Genomic DNA, 24,889 nt, shown 5'->3' with positions numbered 1-24,889 from the left:
AAGGCAGAGAAATGTTCCATTGCTTGCAAGTCTCCACTGCGTGGCACTGCATTGTGCATTGGAGTTAGGGGATACCACCCCCACCACAAATGGCAGCCAGGCCTTCAGCTGCCGGCAGCCTGACACCTGCTGACTTTTAGTTTTTTTTTGAAAATAATCATTTAAATTAGACTTATTACCTTGACATTTTTTATAAATACAGTTTTTCTTACTAACAAATCTATACATAAAAAACTTTCAATTTTTTTTTCAATAACCTACCTTTCCCTGAAACTTATAAAAACTGATACCACAACTTGAGAAGGCACCATACAGGTCAGCGCTTGTCAGCACTTGGCAGGTATTAGCTCTGGAATTACCACTTATCAAAGCAACATATCAGGAAAAAAAAATTTTAGAATTTTATAAGCAACTTCAATTTTCAATTAATAAAAAAACAAAAGCGTATTTTTCAATTTTTATCATCATGGCCTGCACTCTCGCCCACACGCTCTGGTTGCTGTGCCTGCTGGGGTAAAGGTTGTGAAGGGAAGTCAGCTCTAATGTTATGCTCCTCAAGGATACGTTTCCCCTCCTCCAAAATTTTGACGACATGGATTATTCTGAAAGTACAACTGGCAAGGAAAGCCCCATTTGTAGAGCATGTCCTCTTTCATTAAGGCAGGTCACAGGTCCTAGTTCCCTCCTCTTCTGTAAGGTTTGAGGAGTAATAGCACCAAAGATCTGGACCGATTGAGGGTGGCGTGACAAGCCTTGAGGAGTCATTTCAGGTTCACAAAGTGGTACTTGAGAGCATTTGAAGGTTTCCCTTGGCGCATTGAACCTGGAATGATGTTGATGGAGGCATGCCGTCTGGTTGCATGCCGTTGAGTGGGGTCCATCTTGAGGAGACAACTTTATAGTATTTTTGGTCTGGGTTATTCTGGTTGTAAAATACGAGTCAAGCACAAGAGAGGGAACGGTGGTGGGTGGGTGTGTGTGGATCTTTCCTTGCTCTACAGGGCAATTTTTACTATATGATGCATTGCAGTTTTGTTTAACAGGAGCCAAGCTATTCTACTTTCTTATATCCCCGCTTTGATGTGCAACAAATGTATGTCTATGCTCGCTCATGGTAGTCAAAAGAATCATAAAAACAAAATATAAACAAACAAAAAGATTAATGGGGCACTACAGCGAAAAACTGTAAAATTTTTAAATATGTGCAAACATATACAAATAAAGGGGCCCATACACCTAACGATTTTCCCGCCGATATACGGCTGCGCACACCGCTGACAGAACGATCGATTTCAGTCCGAAATCGATCGTTCCCGTCGATCCATCCGTGCGGAAGATTTTTCTCGATCGCCGGCGGGTCGGAAGTGCGTCGATAGTGGCGTTCGAATGCCCGACGACCGACACAATACAGCGGGTATACATTACCTGTTCCGGCCGGCGCGAGTCTCCTGGTCCCCGTTGTCTTCTTTCCGCACTGGGTTCCGGACCGGCTGCAGCTACACGGAACTTCCTGTCCTGGCAGGAAGTTTAAACAGTAGAGCGCCCTCTACTGTTTAAACTTCCGAGGACAGTAAGTTCAGTAGCTGCAGGAACGGTCTGGAGCCCGGAGCGGAGAAGAAGACAGCGGGGACCAGGGGACTCGCGCCGGCCAGAACAGGCAATGTATGCAGGGGGGGGGGGGGTTCAGCTCCACAGATTGTGATCGGTTTCAGGCTGAAATCGATTCACAATCTGTTTGCAGTAAAGGTGGCCATACGATCCCTCTCTGATCAGATTCTGATCAGATGGCAAATCGACCAGTGTATGGCCACCTTTAGAAGTACGTTTTTTTCCAGAGTAAAATGAGCCATAAATTACTTTTCTCCTATGTTGCTGTCACTTACAGTAGGCAATAGAAATCTGACAGAAGTGACAGGTTTTGGACTAGTCCATCTCTTCATAGGGGATTCTCAGCAAGGCTTTTATTCTTTATAAAGATATTCCCTAAAAAGGATTTAAACAATGGTGCTGGCCAGCTTCCCTGCTCGCTACACAGTTTTTTGGCAGTTGGACAGAGCAACTGCCATTCACTAAATGCTTTTGAAAATAAATATATCCCTGAGAATCCATTATAAAAAAAATGGACTAATCCAAAACCCGTCACTTCTGTCAGATTTCTACTACCTACTGTAAGTGACAGCAACATAGGAGGAAAGTACTTTATGGCTCATTTTACTCTGGAAAAAATGTACTTCTTATTTGTATATGTTTGCACATATTTTAAAATTTACAGTTTTTCACTGTAGTGTCCCTTTAAGGAGTAAGAGCCCAAAATTCTGTCTTCCCAAAATGATCAAATCTTCCTGTACTTCTTAAAGAAAACCTGAACTGAAGATTAAAAAACAAAATAAACATACACAAGTCATACTTACCTCCTGTGTAGTCTACTCCTCAATCTATTTTTCCTCTCCTGCGTCCTGTTTGTCCACTGTGATCAATGGAATTCTCCGTCCTCCATTTTGAAAATGGCTATTACCCCATAACAGCTTCCTGGTCAGCACACTGTTAAACTGTAACATCGCCCACTTGAGCCATAGGGAAACATGGACACATCAGTTCTCCTCTCAGCTGTAACTGACAGCAACTGATAGATAACTGACAGCAACTGATATATTTCAGTTCTGACAAAATGTTGTCAGAACTGGAATGGATCACTGTAAGAAGAAAATAGTGCGCTTCTGAGACGAACTGATGGCAAGGTAACTATTTAATGTTCATTTGAAGTTACCTCGTGTGTTTATTTTAAATAATTTTACTCAGTACAGGTTCTCTTTAAGACATCTTCCATTTAGGACATCTATTTAGATGCAGTCACCGGCCTTAACAGCTTGCATAATGGAAGTAATGGAAATGCAATTAATATGTGTACCCGTAATTAAAGCATGTCCATAGCAGGACCTAAAGCAACTTCGTTCTCTACAAATGGTATAAAAAGGGAGTCAGAACCCTCGTTAGAGCAATTTCCCAACAGGGATCAGCTGGTCTATACTGGGATATATGGACCGAACACACCCACTTTAACTTTTGTGAAATGAATGTTTACGTTAATCACTGCAGAATTACTGCCCATTTGGGTAAAAAGTTAAGCAAACCATTCTGTAATTCTACACAAATTCAACTTGTACATTCCTGAATGCTGTATTTTGCTAAACATTAGGTAGATCAGTCTAAACTGTTTTGTAATTTGAAGTCTATGTCACTATATGGAAGTTTAAAAGGCGCGTCTATTTGCTCTGGATTTGGCTGAAGGGAATGCTTCAACAAAACTAATGCTAGTGCACATAAAGAGTGCCACATACAGTGGGTTGCAAAAGTATTCGGCCCCCTTGAAATTTTCCACATTTTGTCATATTACTGCCACAAACATGAATCAATTTTATTGGAATTCCACATAAAAGACCAACACAAAGTGGTGTACACATGAGAAGTGGAACGAAAATCATACATTATTCCAAACATTTTTTTTACAAATAACTGCAAAGTGGTGTGTGCATAATTATTCGGCCCCCTTAGATCTGAGTGCAGTCAGTTGCCTATAGACATTGCCTGATGAGTGCTATTGACTAAATAGAGTGTACCTGTGTGTAATCTAATGTCAGTACAAATACAGCTGCTCTGTCTGTGAGAGCCTCAGAGGTTGTCTAAGAGAATATTGGGAGCAACAACACCATGAAGTCCAAAGAACATGCCAGAACGGTCAGGGATAAAGTTATTGAGAAATTTAAAGCAGGCTTAGGCAACAAAAAGATTTCCAAAGCCTTGAACATCCCACGGAGCACTGTTCAAGTGATCATTCAGAAATGGAAGGAGTATGGCACAACTGTAAACCTACCAAGACAAGGCCATCCACCTAAACTCACAGGCCGAACAAAGAGCGCTGATCAGAAATGTCAAGAGGCCCATGGTGACTCTGGATGAGCTGCAGAGATCTACAGCTCAGGTGGGAGACTCTGTCCATAGGACAACTATTATTCATGCACTGTACAAAGTTGGCCTTTATGGAAGAGTGGCAAGAAGAAAGGCATTGTTAACAGAAAGCATAAGAAGTCCCGTTTGCAGTTTGCCACAAGCCATGTGGGGGACACAGCAAACATGTGGAAGAAGGTGCTCTGTTCAGATGAGACCAAAATGGAACTTTTTGGCCAAAATGCAAAACGCTATGTGTGGCGGAAAACTAACATTGCACATCACTCTGAACACACCATCCCCACTGTCAAATATGGTGGTGGCAGCATCATGCTTGGGGGGTGAATCTCTTCAGCAGGGACAGGGAAGCTGGTCAGAGTTGATGGGAAGATGGATGGAGCCAAATACAGGGCAACCTTGGAAGAAAACCTCTTGGGGACTGCAAAAGACTTGAGACTGGGGCAGAGGATCACCTTCCAGCAGGACAATGACCCTAAACATAAAGCCAGGGCAACAATGGAATGGTTTAAAACAAAACATATCTATGTGTTAGAATGGCTCAGTCAAAGTCCAGATCTAAATCCAATCGAGAACCTGTGTCAAGATCTGAAAACTGCTGTTCACAAACGCTGCCCATCTAATCTGACTGAGCTGGAGCTGTTTTGCAAAGAATAGGCAAGGATTTCAGTCTCTAGATGTGCAAAGCTGGTAGAGACATACCCTAAAAGACTGGCAGCTGTAATTGCAGCAAAAGATGGTTCTACAAAGTATTGACTCAGGGGGCAGAATAATTACGCACACCCCACTTTGCAGTTATTTGTAAAAAATGTTTGGAATCATGTATGATTTTTGTTCCACTTCTCACATGTACACCACTTTGTATTGGTCTTCCACATGAAATTCCAATAAAATTGATGCATGTTTGTGGCAGTAATGTGACAAAATGTGGAAAACTTCAAGGGGGCCGAATACTTTTGCAACCCACTGTATATTACTCAATTTTTTTCAGGAAAACACAAGCATTAATTTAGAGTATGTACTGTACAACACAGATGGAACATGGCAATGATGGTGTTCTCCAGCACTGAGCCCATTCAAAAGACAGAGTGTACCCAAGGTACCATGATGCAATAAACGTGCATATAGGCCATCATTCATAAAAGCAGTGCGGTAAAAAAAATCTGTGCGGGAAAATACCGCATTCGGTAGTTTAGACTTCTTTGTGCTCATTCATAAAAATGTTTACAGTTGCGATACAAGTTCGGTATTTTCCCTGGACTAGGCAGGCGGTATGTTTGTGTAACATGAGAAGCTGCGGAGGTGATACATTTTCTCCTCCAGAGACAGCGTTACTATAGAAGAGGCAGCCCCAGCATCCCTTTACATGTGCATTTTTTAAAAACGGCCTCTCCTTGCAGGCGACAGCGGCAGCTCAGCAGATGGTGAATCGGTTTCAGGCTGAAATCGATTCACAATCTGTTCGCAGTAAAGGCAGCCATACGATCCCTCTCTGATCAGATTCGATCAGAGAGGGATCTATCTGTTGGTCGAACCTGATGGCAAATCGACCAGTGTATGGCTACCTTAAGTCTTTCTAAACAATCTATTTAATTGCCACAACTTAGAGGAAGTTCAACAAAATGTTACACATGCAGGCTTTCTGATGTGAAATATATCTGAAAACAGGTACCCGGTACCCAAGGGGTTAAAAAAAGACAGCCTTGGTATTCTCGAATGTTTTTTTTTGTTCTGCTCTCACTGCTACTGCTGAATGGGAGGTCTGTCTAATTAGCTTAGCTGTTCTCAGCATGGTTATCACTACTTCAAAGGGAGAGGTAATCTCCGTGCTGACACCGCTTGCTCTAATCTTTATGAATTGACATATGGTGACATTTGTTAACATAATCACCACACATGGCGGTAATTTATCCCTCTGCTCAGGAATGTCAGCTTTTCATGCGGAAACAGCTTTTATGAATAAACACTTTGCTAAGTGCTCGGTAAATTCAGCTGTTTTCAGCATTTCCGCATGCGGAAATGCTTTATGAATGATAGACAGAGTGCCAAACAATAACTGGGCTGTTTTTTTTTCTGCCTGAAAGAGTTAACTTTCAGGAATGCAAGTAACAGTTTCTCTCTTGTTGGACCCTTGTAGGATTAGGTGTAAGCCTCGGTGATAAGGAATCACTGCCACAATACTCTTTCCTAGGAGCGAAGCTTCTCTGCAGGAGATAGAACTGCAGGGGATAGATGAAAAAAGGTCAATAGTCATGCATTTTAGCCCTGAGACACTGCCATTGAGCAGAGACAATTAAACATCAAAGTAATAATAAAGTGAAAAGAATATGGAGGCTGCTATATTTATTTTCTTTAAAGCGGTATTGTCACCATAAAAATCAAATTTCAACAGCAACTGGTCTGCGTGTATTAACCTCCTTGCCGATCTAAAAAATCCGGCAAGGAGGCAGCGCTGCACTTTTTTTTTTTTTTTTTTTTTTTTTTAAATCATGTAGCGAGCCCAGGGCTCGCTACATGATAGCCGCTGAGCGGCGGCATCCCCCCACCCACTCCGATCGCCTTCGGCGATCAGAGTATGCAGAGAATCCCGTTGAGAACGGGATTTCCTGCAGGGCTTCCCCGGTCGCCATGGTCGACCGGGCGGGATGACGTCACCGACGTCATGGACGTCGTGACGTCAGAGGGAATCCCGATCCGCCCCTTAGCGCTGCCTGGCACTGATTGGCCAGGCTGCGCAGGGGTCTGGGGCGGGGGGGGGGGGGGCGGCTCGGTGCGGCGGGTAGCGGCGAATCGGCGGCGAGCATCGCGTACTACACGCAGCTAGCAAAGTGCTAGCTGCGTGTAGGAAAAAAAAATTATGCAAATCGGCCCAGCGGGGCCTGAGAAATCCTCCTGCGCAGGTTACCCCGAACTGTGTTCGGGATAACCGGCAAGGAGGTTAAGTGAAAAAGATGCTAATCCTGCATTCAAAACTTTTTTCTGCTGTTATGGTTTGGAGTTATTACATACTATAGGAGCACTGGCCCTAGTGCCAAACAGTGGCAAAAAGTTGAATTGTAACGATTGTGGAATCGTATTCGCGGTCAGCGCACCAGACGTGCGCTGACGCGGCGGATTTCCTCCACAAGCGTATATTTGAGGACACCCAGGCTAGGTGCTATGCACCCGCAGAGGGCAATTCCCTCCGGCAGATGGCGCTGTGGAGTGCAGGTGAACCCAGTCGCTGCACACCCACAGATGCCAAACGGGAATTGTACAGATCCAGGACAAGGTACGATCAGGCAGGGCTGGAAAGCCCACAAGAAACAGAGCAAAGGGACAGAACCACTGTGTGTCCACCAAACTAGTCGCCACCCAGCGACGGTGAACACACAACGGCGGGAACGAAGTGGGAATGCAATCGCAAGAATGGCAATTGCCGACAGAGACACAAGACTGAGCAAAACAGGGCACGAGGGTAGCAAAGGCACAGCAAATAATACAATAAGGAGATACGGAAAATAACAAACGCTAGCTAACCGCGAACACCGCACTCATTCGCAACAGTGCACGCGGTTATGCGTGGTCTCCACGTGATAAGCACAATAGAGACAAGCATGCCTAACCATTAACAGACAAACATGAAACAGAGGACGCGAGCGCTTGCTTAACGGTTACCTCACCGAGCCTCCAGCAAGCGTAGCAGACAAGACAGACACACGAAAACAGGGACAAGCGAGAGATAGGATCCACAGCACTAGCGAAAAGTGGCTAGCGCGATCCAGGTACAGAGTAGCAGAACAGAAGGATCCCCAGCGCTAGCGAAAAGTGGCTAGCGCGATCCCAGAAGACAGAACAGAAGGATCCCCAGCGCTAGCGAAAAGTGGCTAGCGCGATCCCAGGAGACAGAACAGAAGAAATACCGCTGCACCAGCTATACTCCAAGAACAGAGATCAGAACCATTTCCTGTCGACCACCGTTGGGACAGGACAATGGCAACAGAACAAACAAACATAATACAACCTGACTGGGCTAGAAGGGGAGCCTAAAGCAACCCCCAGGAATTAACTATACTAGATAGCAACGGCTGACACTCCAGCAGTGTCCATCAGGAACAGACCATGGAAGGGAAATGACAAGCAAAGCCTTCTGGGAAACATAAAGCTCTTATAGTGCCAGTCATCAAAGAAGGCAGGTAGGGGATTTGCATAACGAATGTATGCAAATTCCCCAGCAAGAGAACAGACCAGAACTTGCAATGGAAAGACAGGTCTCTGTTCCAGAGTCCTGCAGCATGCAAACCTAAGCAATGGTCAAAAGGCTGCCTGCCTGCGCAGGCAGCTGAGCGGATTCTCACATGAATGCTGGGAGTTCTTTTTATCTATAATATATTCCTCCTCTTCCATTTATTTCCTTGCCTAGCTGATCACTTGTGTTTACAAGCAAGGCTGAGGTGACTCAGTGATTGGATGTGTAAATAAATAAATAAATAAAAAAAAAACACTCTGGGAGGAGGGCAGCTAATGAATACACAATGAGCAAGATAAAGGAGGGGGAAAACAAGAGTCAGGGAGGATATGATGTCAGTATTAGCTTGGCAAGATGGCCACTGCCTAGAATAGGATTTTCTGCTTTTCCTTTGTAAAATTCACAGGAATCATTACGTGAATAGCACAATACATCTGTTATGTAAGTAGAGGTAGTATTTATCTACTTCTATATGTGTTTTTTATTTCTAGGTTAGCATGGGTGTCGCTTGTTCTTTAAAACAATAGCAGTTGCCTGACAGCCTTGCTGATCCATTTGGCTGCAGTATTGTCTGAATAATACCAGAGACAAGCATGCAGCTAATCTCGTCAGATCTGACAATAATGTCAGAAACACATGATCTGATGCATTCTGATTCAGGATCTATGGCTGAAAGCATTAGAGGCAGAGGATCAGCAGGCAAGGCAACTAAGGCAACTAGTATTGCTTAAAAGGAAATATATATAGCAGCCTCCATATCCCTCTCACTTCAGTTGTCTTAAGTTTACTTTGTAAATGTTTCAACATAAAAAACATCATGGGATAAAAAAAGGTCATTTTAGGAGTAGGAGAATAGATACAATTGTTTAAATAAGAAACACAGAGAGCCCAATATAGTGTAGTATGTATTGGAAACCGTGGATGAATGTAAGTGTGAGATTAATATACTCACAAACATGGGTTACCTCTTAGGCATCCACTGTAGATGCAGGTGAGGAGATTAGACCTGTCCTCACTCAAGATTAAGCTGTCGCTCTCTGTAGATCAGAAAAGTAGGGGTAGGTCACCCCTCCACCAGGGGTGAACACAGTATTATCGTAAGATAACAGAGGCGCCAGCAGGATAAAAAGTAATACAAATTTTAAAATTTGCTGGGAGGCAGTGGTGGACTTACCTCCGGAAAGCAGACTCAAAATACTGTCTGAATTAACCACCCTGGCGTTCTATTAAGATCGCCAGGGCGGCTGCGGGAGGTTTTTTTTTTAAATAAAAAAAAAACTATTTCATGCAGCCAACTGAAAGTTGGCTGCATGAAAGCCCACTAGAGGGCGCTCCGGAGGCGTTCTTCCGATCGCCTCCGGCGCCCAGAATAAACAAGGAAGGCCGCAATGAGCGGCCTTCCTTGTTTTGCTTACATCGTCGCCCTAGCGACGAGTGGAGTGACGTCATGGACGTCAGCCGACGTCCTGACGTCAGCCGCCTCCGATCCAGCCCTTAGCGCTGGCCGGAACTTTTTGTTCCGGCTACGCTGGGCTCAGGCGGCTGGGGGGACCCTCTTTCGCCGCTGCTCGCGGCGGATCGCCGCAGAGCGGCGGCGATCAGGAAGCACACGCGGCTGGCAAAGTGCCGGCTGCGTGTGCTGCTCTTTATTTGATAAAAATCGGCCCAGCAGGGCCTGAGCGGCAGCCTCCGGCGGTGATGGACGAGCTGAGCTCGTCCATACCGCCCGGGTGGTTAAACAAATAAATGTATTATTGGTACCCCAAAAGACGCAACGCATTTCGCAGGTACAGCCCGCTTCATCAGGCAATAAGATAGGGGACAAACAGTAGCTCGTCAGTAGCACGAATAGCGCCTCTGTGACAGAGGCGCTATTCGTGCTACTGACGAGCTACTGTTTGGCTGGCTATGATTAAGGAGCCTTCCAGAGCTCCGATACGCGGCAGCCTTATATGTGCTTACTGATGTGTCAATAAAGTTGAAGAAAAAGCTTTTACCCAGCCTTGGTGCAGCAGAATACTTTCCTTTTTTTTGTCTACATATCTAATCGCTCCTTCACAACTTCCTTCAATGGCTCCTCCTCAACCCCTGCCCCCCTCTCAGTTGGGGTCCCCCAGGGCTCTGTTCTGGGACCCCTTCTTTTCTCCATATACACTTCCTCAATTGGCAAGCGTATCTCCTACCTGGGCTTCAAATACCACCTTTATGCCGATAACACTCAGATTTACCTCCATATCTCTCATCCACCACCATAAACAAGGTCTCCTCGTGTCTCTCAACAATTTCCTCCTGGATGTCTGCTAGGTTCCTGAAGCTTAACCTAGAAAAAACTGAGCTCCTGATCTCTCCACCCCATGCTGCTGCACCCCTCCCAGTTTTCCACCTCACAATCGCCAACACACCCATTCGCCCTACCTCACAGGCCCACTGTCTGGGTGTCACCTTGGACTCTGACCTCTTCTTCATCCCACACATCCAAAACACCACCAGAGCCTGCAATTTCCACCTCCGCAATATCTCCAAGATCCGCTCCTTCTTAACCCCGGACACGACCAAACTGCTCATCCATGCCCTCATCATTTCCCGTCTTGATTACTGTATATCCCTCCTTTCTGGCCTCCCCTTGAAACGTACGGCGCCCCCCTTCAATCAGTGATGAATGCGGCTGCAAGACTCATCCATTCTTCGCATCCACATCTCCCCTTTGTGAATCCCTGCACTGGCTCCCTATCCGTTTCAGGATAACTTTCAAGATTCTATGCCTGGCATATAAATCTGTGCACAAAACCTGCCCTACCTACATCTCGGAGCTTGTTCACAGGTATACACCAGGTCGCCCTCTCCGATCCTCCAATGACCTTCGCCTCACCACCCCACGCATCTCCCACTCCAATGCCCGCCTGCAGGATTTCTCTAGAGCCGCCCTCACCCTCTGGAACGCCCTTCCACCACCCATCAGACTTGCTCCCTCTTTCAACACATTCAAGCAAGCCCTCAAAACCCACCTCTTTATGATGGCCTACCCACCTCCTACCACACAGTGTAGAGAAACCGAGAGCCCAATATAGTGTAGTATGTTAAGCATAAATTAAATAAAGGTTATCGTGAGAAAATTATACTCACAAACATGGGTTACCACAAAGGCAACCACTGTATAGGCAGGTGAGGAGATTAGACCTGTCTTCACTCAGGGATAAGAAGTCGCTCTCTGTAGATGCGAAAGGGGGTAGATACAATACAATACAATACCATTTCTATAGCGCTTTTCTCCCATAGGACTCAAAGCGCTTAGGCTCTCTCAGATTCAGTAATTAGTAGGATGAAGTATTCACACAACAAAAGTTATATTTCTGCAAATGCCAGACTGAACAGATGGGTTTTCAGTCTGGATTTAAACACGTCCAGGGATGGGGCTGTCCTGATCTGTTGAGGTAAGGAGTTCCAAAACGTAGGGGCAGCATGACAGAAGGCTCTGGGACCAAAAGTTTCCAAGTGGAACCTGGGTATGACTAGATTATTAGAACCTGTGGATCTGAGAATGCGGGGATTGCTACGCAGCTGTAACATATCTTTCATGTATCCAGGGCCTAGATTATTCAGGGATTTAAATGTCAGTAGGCCGATCTTGAATAGGACCCTCCATTCTATAGGTAGCCAGTGAAGGGAATGCAGGACTGGCGTTATGTGGCAGTGACGGGGTTGGTTGGTTAGCAGTCTGGCAGCAGTATTCTGTATCAGCTGTAGGCGGTACAAGTCCTTTTTTGGAAGGCCAGTGTAGAGAGCATTGCAGTAGTCCAGTCGGGATGTGATGAAGGCGTGGACTAAGGTTGGCAGATCTTCTGGGGGTATGAGGTGCTTGATTTTTGCAATGTTCTTCAGGTGAAAACCAGGATTACGACCTGGTAATTCTATTTTTGACAACCCTCCAGGACAGTGACATTGAGATTTGGGCTCCGCCCCCCAGAAACAGGAAACACCCAGCGTGAGCTCTATAAATCTGTTCCCAGGTATCCACACCTCAGTTGTGCACAAGACCTGAACCTAGTCATACTGGATACCCTAATACTTCTTGCCCACATCAAAATACATGATGCTTAACGGGTGGGAACTAAGGACTGTCCTGGAGGGTTGTCAAAAATAGAATTACCAGGTCGTAATCCTGGTTTTTTCGTCCAACCCTCCAGGACAGTGACATTGAGATGATAAACAAGGAATCACCCACCTTAGGGCGGGACCACAGCCTGTAGAACTTTCCTCCCGAAGGACTGTTCTCCTGCTGTCATCAGATCTAGACGGTAATGTCTGACGAACGTGTTGACACTCCTCCATGTTGCTGCCCGGCAGATCTCCGATGCCGATGCCCCAGCTCTATAGGCCCAGGAGGTTGCCATAGCTCTAGTAGAGTGTGCTGTGATCTCTTTAGGTGACTCCAACTGCCTCAATTTGTAAGCTTCCTCAATACAAACCTTGAGCCATCTTGCTATCGAAGCTTTGGTCATTTTTTTCTCCCACTTTATTTCCAGTGAAATTAACAAATAACCTGTCTGTTTTCCTGAGTTGCTTCACTCTTTTTAAGTATATTAGTAAGCACCTCCTTACATCCAGCTTGTGCCACTGCTTCTCTTTTGGATGAACTGCTTTATTGCAGAAGGTAGGCAATATTATCTCTTGCCCCCTATTAGACACTGATGATACTTTTGGTAAAAAAATCAGTTACCGTCTTCAATATCACTCGGTCTTCAAATATAGAACAGAATTGTTCATCACTGCTTAGTGCCTCTAATTCGCTTACTCTTTTTGCAGAGGTAATCGCTACTAAGAATATGGTTTTAATTGTAAGATTCCTTAACGAAATTTCTTCTAGAGGTTCGAATGGCTCTTCCATAAGTACATTGAGAACTAAAGATAGGTCCCACCTAGGACATGATTTCTTAACTATTGGCCTTGATCTTTCTACCGATTTCATAAATCTGATCACCAGGGGATCTAAGGCTAATTTCTTATCAACGAAAACAGAAATTGCTGCTACTTGTACCTTAATTGTACTTAAGGCCAAACCCCTCTCAATTCCATCTTGCAGGAACTCAAGAATTGTCGGTAATTTATTGTCTTTAACTTTATTTCTCTTTTTCCAGTCTAAAAAAGTCTTCCAATACTTAGAATAGATCGATCTGGTTACTTTCTTTCTGCTATTCAGAACCGTCTTGATCACTCTGTCTGACAGGCCCTTGGACTTCAGAACATCCCTTTCAGAAACCACGCTTTTAGATGCAGATTTGGAACATGTACCCATCTGTGTTCCTCTTGATCTAAAAGTAATTCCTCCAGAGGGAGGAGTAAAGGATCTTTTTTCAGCATTTTTAGTAACAACGGGTACCATGATCGTTTTGGCCAATCTGGTGCTATTAATATCAGAGTCATTCTGGACAGTTTCAACTTCTGTAATACAAGAGGAATCAAGGGGATTGGTGGAAAGGCATATGCTTTGCTGAAGATCCAATCTTGGGCCAACGCATCTATTGCACATGCTCCCTTCGGATCTAGAGAGAAAAACCTTCTGCACTGAGAGTTCGTCTGATTGGCAAAAAGGTCTATTTCGGGCCACCCCCATCTGGCCGTTATCATTCTGAATACTTCCGGGTTGAGCCTCAGCTCGGAATTTGACAGTCTTTGTCTGCTTAGAAGGTCGGCCATTCGATGTAATGTCCCTTTCAGATGGACTGCTGTTAACGATAGCAGATTCAGCTCTGCCCAATCTAAGATCTTCAGTGACACTTCTAGGAGTTTTCTGGACCTTGTCCCTCCTTGTTTGTTCAGATAGGCTACTACTGTTATGTTGTCTGAACGAACCTGAAGATGATGCCCCTTTAGACACTCTGATGCTTGTAATAGGGCCATATGAACTGCCTTCATTTCTCTGAAGTTGGATGACTCTCCCCTTACTGGGTCTGTCCATGACCCTTGCAGGTATAGTCCGTCCACATGGGCTCCCCAACCCATCAAACTTGCGTCTGTTGTTATAATCTTTGTTGGAGGAGACCGCCATAGTCTTCCTAACTGAAGATTTTTTATATCCATCCACCAAGGCAGTGATTCCTTTACCCAGGTTGGTATTGATAACACGCTTTCTAAATCGCCCTGATTTCTGTTCGTTTTCCAGTAGCCAGTTCTGGAGAACTCTTACGTGAGCCATTGCCCAATCTACTGCTGGTGCTGTTGAGGTTAGAAGACCCACTATACTCATGCACTGCCGTACTGAGATGGCGTCTGCCTCTAGAAGGCTGACTATTGTCGACTGCACTTTTGTCACCTTGTCCTCTGGCAAGAACAGTCTTTGAAGGGGTGAATTTATTATGAACCCCAAAAATTTGATCACCTGGGATGGATCCAGATGTGACTTTTGGTAATTTACTAACCAACCCAGGGTTTCTAACTGACCTAACACCCTCTTCAGATCTCTTTGAAGCAGTACCGCATTGTCTGCTAGAACTAATAGGTCGTCCAGATAAGGGATTATTATAATGTTCTGGAGATGAAGATTTCCTACCACCTCTGCCATTACTTTCGTAAACACTCTTGGTGCTGAAGATATTCCGAAAGGAAGGCACGAGAATTGATAATGCAGCACTCCACCGTCTCCTTGTACACTGAATCTTAGGTACTTTTGAGACTCCCTTCTGATTGGGATGTGCCAATAAGCGTCTGTCAGATCTATGTTCACCATAAACACGTCTGCATTCAGTAAGTTCCTCATCGTATACACAGTTTCCATTCTGAACTTTTCGTATACAATAAAGGGGTTTAGTGGTTTTAAGTTCAGAATCATTCTGAATTTTCCGGTTGGCTTTTTGATCAGAAAAATTCGAGAATAGAACCCTCGGTTTCTTTCCTGAGGTGGTACCTCTTTTATGACATTTCTGTCCATCATGTCTCTTAGTAATTCCTGTAATGCCATCCTGGCTTCTCTGTCTTTCGGCATTAAAGTCTTTACAAATCTCACCGGGGGCTTTTTTATGAATCTTATCTTGTACCCGTCTTTTATTAGGTCTAAAATGAATTGATTCGAGGTTATCTTTCTCCACTCTGGATAAAAGCGAGATAACCTGCCCCCTACTTTCAGCCTGGCGTCACTGGTGCTTGCTTTGGGGCTCCGCTGGCTTATGCAGCGGAGTCCTCCTAGGCCCTTCCTTATTAAGTGGCCAAGTCCTTCTTTTTTGGACCCCTTTATCTCTCGCCTGGTTATTGCGGCGAAAAAAGGGCCTATTCGGCTTGAATTTCTTTTTCTTCGGAAATGATAATTTCCTGCTTGCCGTCTTCTCCAAGACTTCTTGGAGCTGAGGGCCAAATAACAGATCCCCCGTAAAGGGTAGATTACATGCCTTAGACTTGGACGATTGGCTACCGTCCCATGTCTTGAGCCACAGATTTCTGCGGGCATTATTAACTAGTGCTGTTGTCTTTGCTGTAACTCTTAGTGACTCTGTTGAAGCATCAGTAACATAATTATTAGATTTCTTAACAACACTCAGAGCTTCTAAAATGTCCTTTTTAGGAGCATCAGTTTTGACTAATTCTTCCACCCTCTCTATCCATAATAAAGTGGTCCTAGAGACACAGGTGGTGGCTGCAGCAGGCTTAAAGTTAGTTACTGCTGCTGTATAAGCTTTTTTAAGTGACAAATCAATTTTCTTGTCTGCTGGGTCTTTAAGGAAACCCAAATCCTCAAAAGCAAGTTCATTCTCCCTATTCATTAGACTGAACGCTGCGTCTAACTTGGGACAACCTTCCCATAGTTTTGCATCTTCTTCTGAAAAGGGGAATCGCTTTCTAAACCCTCTGGAAATAAAAAGTTTTTTCTCTGGGTATTTCCATTGCGTATTAATTAGGTTTTTTGTTGAGGGATGTACAGGAAAATTTAAATGTGGTGTGGGATCCATACCAGAATATAATTTATCATGTATGGACACAGGAGCGGGAGTGGTCTGATTAATATTCAAGGTAGTGTGAATAGCCCGCACTAATTCATCAGTCTCTTCCACCAGAAATCTGAATCTTGAAAACATAAGTTTCTCATCCGTATCACTTTGATCTGACATATCATCCTGTGATAAATCCCTGTTAACCTGTCCTCCAGGAAGAACATCCTGTATTTCCTCTTCTTCTTCTTCATCTGAAGAAATTAAACGTCTTGTAGTTTTTACAAGAGCTTTTCTTGGCTTAGGATTCTCCTTGGGAATAACTGCCACAGGAGGTACCACAGGAGCTGACCCTGTAGGCAGATTTTCCCTGAATGCTCTAAATGTCTCTACCATTTCATGCCTCATGGTAGTCATAAACTCTTTGCAGGAGGCAGTATTCTCTTCATTAATTAACTTTGTAATACATCCTTGGCAAGATGCTTTTGTCCAGCTAGTTGGCAAAACAACCTTACAGACAAGGCAACTCCTGGACCTGTTAGAGCTATCGGATAAGTCCGAAGTCTCCTGAAAAACATATGAAGAGAATAATACCATGAGATTAATTACTATAATTCATTAAAGCCTGTAATTAATCACATAAATCCTCTCCTGAACAGATGTGATGTTTATTCATATATACTCTGTGTATATAGTGAGCTGTTTACCAAAAAAAGGAATATCATTATCTGTAAAATAAGCTTAAGTACAGCAATCAGACAGATAATTTAGGATGCATATCAACTCAAGTGTAGCTCATCTAGACAGAATGTAGATGCATACAGCTGCTAAAATGTATTGCAGGAGAGAGAGAGGAAAAAAATTTTTTTTTTTTTTTTTTAAACTTAATATATTTGGTGATACTGCACCAATAAATCCCTCCTGCAAACTTAGAAGGAAAACATCCAACATTATATGCAGCTGACCCAGTATCCAGCTCACTCCCCACAATGAATGCACCATGTAGTTAACATTCATTCAGGTAGCTAAGCAACAATTACTTATGCAAAACACATTGAGCTGCACAAAAACCAATCAGTCACATGTGAACAAATGCTTTTCTGAACTATCAGGACTTTTACAATACTTAAACTGGTAACAAACATCTTGCTCCATTTAAGTAATCAAATCACCAAGTAGTCTAACATGCTTTTTCTGATCTATTAATTAAACTTAAGATCAGTGCAGTTATCCATGTTTAACTGGTTTTAAACAACAATGTGCCACCACAAAAAGACAGCTTCAGCAAATATCCTTGATCTAGCCACTGTCATTCATATGCTGACTAAATACATCTGAGCAGCATAATCAAACCTCAGACCAGTGCGGCGACCAGTCAGACCGTGATCAAACGCGGCTCCCCACAAGATCTCCGCCGGCTTACCTGATCCTGAAGTTTTCGTGCGTCCATCCTCGGCAAAGGCCAAACGCTAAGTGCCACAAGGAACGCACACAACGCTGTTTTGCAGCCGCGCAAAATGCGGAAGTGAAGTCACTCGTCGGCGGAAGTACCGCTAGACTGGGGGCAAAGCCATCCTTCCTCCGTGCAGAGCCGATATTCCCCCACCGCTGCGTCCAGGACCTCCGTCAGGGCTGCTCCGCGTTGTCCTCCCTCTAGCACGCACAGCCGCTCAGGTGGCTGCTAGAGGGGAAAAACCTGTTTAAGCAGGTAAGGAGCTTTCTGCTGCAACAATATTCCAACCCTCCAGGGTAGTGAAGCAGGCTCCCTCAGGGAACTATTACCAGCCTCAGCACTCCCAGGCTGCTGACCAGCTAGCTCCCTTTACAGAGCTCATGTTCCCAGGGAAGGAAACACACAACTGAGGTGTGGATACCTGGGAACAGATTTATAGAGCTCACGCTGGGTGTTTCCTGTTTCTGGGGGGCGGAGCCCAAATCTCAATGTCACTGTCCTGGAGGGTTGGACGAAAAAATAGGATGATTTCACCACAGCAGAGATTTGAGTTCTGAAGTTTAAATCCCCATCAATTAGAACTCCCAGGCTACGCACATGATCAGAGCTGCGTAGATCCGTGCCTCCTATTCCCAGTGGTGAAGACTGCAAGTTAAGTTGTTTTGTTATCATGCTCTGCCCTCCAATCAGAAGGACTCAACTCCTTATATATACACAGGTTCTTGCTAAATTGGCCCTTTTAGCAAGAACCTGTGTATATATAAGGAGTTGAGTGTCCTCACCACTTCACTGAGGTGCTACACCTGCTAATGCCGAAATTCTGGTGAGTTCTTTATATTATTTTATTTGCACACTTTACCCTGTATTTCTGGCCCCCTGTTCTCTTCTCAATGCTCTATTACCCATTACTCTTGCTGACATATACCCTTTTCCATTACCAATACCACTCATTGCAAATCTGTGTAAAAAACACCCCATAACCCATTACTATCGCGAGCACCATAGCCTCTACCCCCTATTGTTTACTTGCACACCTAACTCTTTTATGCTATCTCCACGAAGCAATTTTTCATATGGTATGCTTTATGTTATGCAATATATTGATATGCAAATTTGTAACTGCAGAATTTACTATAGCATAATGTACTGTCTCTTGTCTACAGTTTTGTCCCCACGTTTATTGCCTGATGAAGCGGGCTGGGCCTGCGAAACGCGTTGCACTTTTTTGGGGTACTATTTAATAAATGTGATTGCTACTATTCAGACAGTCTTTCAAGACAAGACAAGAGACAAGACAAATAACATTTATATTGCGCTTTTCTCCTTGCGGACTCAAAGCGCCAGAGCAGAGCAGCAGCCACTAGGGCGCGCTCTATTGGCAGTAGCAGTGTAAGGGAGACTTGCCAAAGGTCTCCTACTGAATTAGTGCTGGCTTACTGAACAGGCAGAGCCGAGATTCGAACCCTGGTCTCCTGTGTCAGAGGCAGAGCCCTTAACCATTACACCATCAGCCAACTTTCGTGTCTGCTTTATGGAGGTAAGTCCACCACTTCCTCCCAGCAAATTTTAAAGTTTTTATCTGCTTTTATCCTGCTGGCGCCTCTGTTCTCCTACTGTCCTACCACACAGTAACTCTCTACTGAATATTTCACAGCCCCACCTCGTGTTTCCACCCCACCCTTTAGAATGTAAGCCTCTGGCAGGGTCCTTCGTTCCCTAGTGTAATCTACAGGATCATGTGCTCCTGTCCTATGACAGCCTGTACTTCTATTACTGGGCCTACCTAACCAGCCCTTTTCACATGATCATGTATTTTGTACAATTTTCATGTATAACTCTACTCTATGTTGTATAGCCTTGTTATGTCTGTCATCCTTGTATCAGTGTATATATTTATTGTCCAGCGCTGCGTAATATGTTGCCGCTTTATAAATACAATAATAATAATAAAAATAATAATAAATAATATTTATGTAAGCTACTTAACTCTTAAAGAGACTCTGTAACATTAAAAACATCCCCTGGGGGGTACTCACCTCGGGTGGGGGAAGCCTCCGGATCCTAATGAGGCTTCCCACGCCGTCCTCTGTCCCACGGGGGTCTCTCCGCAGCCCTCCGAACAGCCGGCGACTGTGCCGACTGTCATTTCAATATTTACCTTTGCTGGCTCCAGCGGGGGCGCTGTGGCGGCTTTCCATTCCGAACTACACGGAAATACCCGATCTCATTCGGGTCCGCTCTACTGCGCAGGCGCAGGAGACTTGCGCCTGCGCAGTAGAGCGGACCCGACGGCGATCGGGTATTTCCGTGTAGTTCGGAATGGAAAGCCGTCAGAGCGCCTGCGCAGGAGCCAGGAAGGTAAATAATGACGTCACCGCTGCCCGGACTCCACGGAGGGCTGCAGCGAGACCCCTGACGGATGGAGGACGGCGTGGGAAGCCTCATTAGGATCCGGAGGCTTCCCCCACCCGAGGTGAGTACCCCCCAGGGGATATTTTTATGTTACAGTTCCTCTTTAAGAGAATAAGTAAATTTAATATTGGATAAATATCGGTATTCATCTTTTTTTTTATTCAACACTAAGAATTTATGGTTATCTCCATTTGGTAAAACTACCGTTATATAAACAACTACTTAAATCTCAGATAAGATCTTGATTTCTAAAATAATCACATCTTGCAAAAGAGTTATACATGTAATCTGGAACCCAAGCAAACTATTAGGCAAAAAAATGTTTTTTTTTTGCAAACCTGTCTTGGGGGTTGTGGACCAACTGAACCAGGTCCTTGCATTCCAACTAAAGGCACCTTTGGTCCTGGAGCCGGAACAGGGCCTCTTGTTTCAATGGCTCGAGTTTCTATCGCTCTAGGATCTCTAGCACCTTTGGGGGTAGAGAAAAAAGGTAATTGAGGCACTTGGTTTTATAGTTCTAGCATTTGAACACTTTGTTCCCATAGCATGTAAAATAAATTGGAACCTTTTGCCAGTCATCACAAAACTGTAGATACAATTATTTTACCTCGTGCATCCAGTGGAGGCCCTCGCGGATCTAGTATGGGGGCTCCTCTTGCTTCCCCCATCATAACTCGAGGTGGGTCAACCATAGTCAATCCTCTAATTTCTAGAGGTGCAGGGCCTCTATCATGGTGAATTGAAGGGCCACCTTGTATAGAGGGTGGCAAATAACCCCGGCTGAAAAACAAACACAGAAACACATTTTTATCATAAATTGTGATGATTTTAGATGCACATTAAAATTAGGTATTTGGGGGCAAATAATTGAGTTTCTTCAATATAGTTGTAAAAAACAATTATTGTAAATTTATACAGCACCATCTTCCATAGTGTTGGGCAGCGTAAGAAATAAAATAGTATACATAAAAATACAGATATTGATACATAATACAGAAATGGTAGACAACATAATAGTGATACAGTATGAAAGATTTTGTGATTACGAAAATATGCATCAACTTTAAGCAACAGGGGCAGCCATACTGTTTCCAGGTGGAAAAACACACATATTTAAGTAGATACATACTAGTTCTCTTTACATAACATGTATTGTACTGTCCACGTTTTTATTTCAGTAAATTTTATATAGTAAATGAAGAATGCGTTTCAGGCATTTACAATCTTTGCTGCCTCTGACCGAAGCCAGTCCTGATCTCATTTCCTCTCTTAGGACTGGTTCACACTGCAAGAGCTTTTTTTTTAAGTGCTTGTGATTTTAAAAGGTCTAGCTAATGTAATGTAGTCTGTTCTCACCTGAGCAATGTGATTTTATAAAAATCACTCATAGAATTGCATTAGCAAGAGCTTTTTGAATCACTAGCCCTAAACAAACTCTTGCAGTGTGAACCAGGCCTTACTCTTTTTTTCTCCTAGAAACTGCACTGTCATATCTAGCATGCTTTGTAAACACAAGTGAGCACAGCATAGGTCGTATTTCAGCAGGTACTCCCTTTCTCATCCTTGTGTCCCACAGAACTGCCCTCTGCCAATCAGGGAAGAAAAGGAATGTGGCAGGGGAGAGAACAAGCTTCCTTCTCCCTGGAAATGTACAAAATAGAGCCAGGCTATATTGGAATGCTTGCAATGCAGGGTAAGGTTGTGGAGTCCATAATAAACCGCAGTGGGTAAATTGAATTTGATTTTATGGCTGACAATCCCACTTTAAATACAAGAAACCCCTACCCTTGTGAGCTAACAATCTAAAAGAATACTAAAGGAACAAGAGGGGTTTCTAGATTCTAAACGACAAATTATCACAACTCCGCTCGGAATGGCCTAGGCTAGTTTGCATACTGGTTTGAAAGGGTGCGTTTTAAGAGTGTGCTTGGACAACAAAAAATCTGGAGAGTGGCGGATAGGTTTTAGAAGGGCATTACAGATGAGGGGGGAGAAGCTTTGATAGCGCAGGAGATTTGCAGCTGTGATAAAGGTCAGGGAGTGACAAGGGAGGCTAAGAGAGTAGTCTATTTTTTCTTTTCAGGTGCACCAGGGCTACACATTTTTATAGGGAAAATGCTGCCAATTATGTGTATTTTGGTGAATTTTTTTTCTGGGGAAAGGCTATGCATTATTTGTATTTTATGGGAAATGCTGTCCATGTGTATTTTATAGGACACACTGTGCATTATGTAAGGGAATACTGCGCATTATGTGTATTTTATTTGTGACAAGATTCCCCTTTAAAGCGGACCCAAATCAAACATTTTTTCATTAAAAATATTTAGTTGCACCACTGACACATTCAAAGATAAAAAACACTCATTCAAGCCTATGAGCATTTCCGTGCATGCTTTTTATCCTTCTCTTTTCATAACTAGGGTAAAACAAATTCTGGGAGGAACCAAACATGTATATGACATTACAGAAGAGAGTGGCTCAGGCAGAAAATAAAACAAAGTGTTAGGTATGTGGCATGAAGCCAAGAGACGTGCCGGCGGGTTGCTAAGGCGACCGGCCGCCGTGTCTGCCTGCCCCACCCACCCGCCCGCCCGGCATTGGCCGCTTGTGGGGGCGGGCGGGGCCGGCCCAGTGATGACGTCGGGCCGGCGGGGAGTTAAGATCCCCAGGGGGGGGAACACGGAATTTGTTGCACACCTCCAGTGGAACCCGGAAGTCCGGCGAAACCGGTCGAGGACGCATGTGCAGCGTCCCGGCCTCCATGCCGTCTCCCTCTCTGCACAGATAGAAGTCTCTGCCTTCCTCACAGCCAGTCCGGGACTCCATCCACACAGGAGTCAACCTTCATACGGACAGAAGCCTTGTCCGCCCGGACAATAAGCTGGACACTTTACCCTTTGCAGGCATCTACCTTGGAATACACCACAATTAACAACTTTTGCAACACTGTACTTCAGGATATCCAGGTGGACACGTAAGCAGCTCCACGGGCATGACTTTTGTTTATGTATGTGGACTGCCTATAAAGTCATTACTTAAGCGAGTGGTGTGATCTCGCAGCTGGATTCGTGACAGATATATCACCTGCCTTTAATCCTGCATGTGCTTCAATGCTTGTGTTGACTGGCCTGCTTTAATGTGCTTTAGACTGTGTGCCCCATGTCTGCTAGCTCTGGAGATTACGTTCTGAGGCTGAACTGACTCATCTGCTGTGATTACATTGCACCTTTCCCGGCTGGAAAATCCCCCTGCTTGCATCAGTTTGCTTACTATCCACTAAAAGACTGGCTGTATGTTATGTTATTGACCATTTTTAGTGCCGTTTGCAGTATATACTAATACAATCCTTTGGATCCATTTTTTTTTTTGTTAACTGGACGTCCAGTGTTTTTTCAATGATACAAATTTGTATGGTTAATACACCTTGTGGCTAGCATTTACATCATTTTTATAGGATCGGTGGCAGGGGCTTGGGGGTCAGGGTGGTGAGACTGTCTGGGGGCGGGGTGGGCACATTTTTATTTAATGTGTTTTATTGCTCTATGGATTTGGATTAATAAAGATGAATAGATTATTACAGTAATTAATTGCTTGTGATTTGTGCTCAACCGGGTCATACCCACCTTTCTCTATCTCACCGTTTTTTGATTTTTATCCTTCTCTTTTCATGACTAGGGTAAAACAAATTCTGGGAGGAACCAAACATGTATATGACATTACAGAAGAGAGTGGCTCAGGCAGAAAATAAAACAAAGTGTTAGGTATGTGGCATGAAGCCAAGAGACTCCTAAGGTTTACCTATAATTGCTATTCCCATAACAAAAGATGTGTTAAGTCACCTAAATCTTATTGGCAATAATCTCACTGCCAATAGAGACAGAGTTGCTTGGAGAACTCCAGTTCTGCAAGTAATGCCCAACTCCAAACCCACTGTCTGCTTAAACATAAACAGATCATATGAGTGGCCACAAACATCTTTAGGTAAGCTGCCCATATTTTATTGTGACAATGTCCCTTACAATTTAGCTATGCTCTGGAAGAATGTAAAAAAAGGATGATATAAAAGAGGAAGCTTGGTCACCAGGTATTGTTCTCCTTATACTTTTAGGAAGACCAACTGGCTATATGAATTTCCCTTCAGATAAAGGTGTTAAGACTTTATGCAATATTGCAGTCCCAGGTGCTATCCACATTCCAGAGTGTTGAAACTTATTAAAGAGGAACTGTAACATCAAACTGTCCCCTGGGGGGTACTCACCTTGGGTGGAGGAAGCCTCAGGATCCTAATGAGGCTTCCCACGCCGTCCTCTGTCCCTCGGGGGTCTCGCTGCAGCCCTCCGTACAGCGGCGACGTAAATATTTACCTTCCCGGCTCCTGCGCAGGCGCTTTGGTGGCTGTCGGCTCCGAAGTATGCGGAAATACCCGATCGTCGTCGGGTCTGCTCTACTGTGCAGGCGCAAGTCTCCGGCACGTGCGCAGTAGAGCGGACCCGACGGAGATCGGGTATTTCCGTCTAGTTCCAAGCCGAAAGCAGCCACAGCGCCCCCGCTGGAGCCTGCAAAGGTAAATATTGACTTGACAGTCGGGTCTGTCGCCAGCTGTTCTGAGGGCTGCAGCGAGACCCCCGTGGGACAGAGGACGGCGTGGGAAGCCTCATTAGGATCCCGAGGCTGCCCCCACCCGAGGTGAGTACCCCCCAGGGGATCTTTTTTATGTTACAGAGTCTCTTTAAGGCTAGAATTTGCCATGATAGGAGCAGGTGCACATGCTAAGGTTTCAAAAAGAATGTTTTCACAAAGAATAAATTACACTGCAACCTCCCTACTACTTTGTTTGTGGACGCTGGGCCTACGCCTGGTTACCAAGAGGAAGCTATGGTCAATGTCCTATAGCTACTCTGGCCCCAGCTATTGCAG

At 44.4% G+C, this 24,889-nt stretch overlaps 2 protein-coding genes across 2 annotated transcripts in view; both read right to left on the bottom strand.

Annotated features, from left to right (window-relative positions):
• The window catches only part of LOC137527519 (cleavage stimulation factor subunit 2-like), a 273,488-nt gene that overhangs the window by 63,801 nt on the left and 184,798 nt on the right, over window positions 1–24,889 (bottom strand). Inside the window, exons 10-11 of the mRNA XM_068248039.1 lie at window positions 20,580–20,752; window positions 20,311–20,441 (exon numbers count right to left, since the gene is read on the bottom strand). Of these exons, the coding sequence (XP_068104140.1) occupies window positions 20,311–20,441; window positions 20,580–20,752 (304 nt within the window). The remainder of the gene's footprint in view (window positions 1–20,310; window positions 20,442–20,579; window positions 20,753–24,889) is intronic.
• Window positions 12,285–18,017, bottom strand: LOC137527518 (uncharacterized). The gene is made up of 2 exons (XM_068248038.1): window positions 17,531–18,017; window positions 12,285–16,674 (listed from the first exon to the last, which is right to left on the bottom strand). Exon 2 carries the CDS (start codon window positions 15,627–15,629, stop codon window positions 12,870–12,872), a length of 2,760 nt encoding a protein of 919 aa, XP_068104139.1. The 5' UTR covers window positions 15,630–16,674; window positions 17,531–18,017; the 3' UTR covers window positions 12,285–12,869.

This window comes from Hyperolius riggenbachi, chromosome 8 (genome assembly GCF_040937935.1).
Source record: "Hyperolius riggenbachi isolate aHypRig1 chromosome 8, aHypRig1.pri, whole genome shotgun sequence".
Taxonomy (NCBI): Eukaryota; Metazoa; Chordata; class Amphibia; order Anura; family Hyperoliidae; genus Hyperolius; species Hyperolius riggenbachi.
The sequence above is the reverse complement of the archived record's forward strand: the minus strand, read 5'-3'. Positions and strand labels throughout refer to the sequence as shown.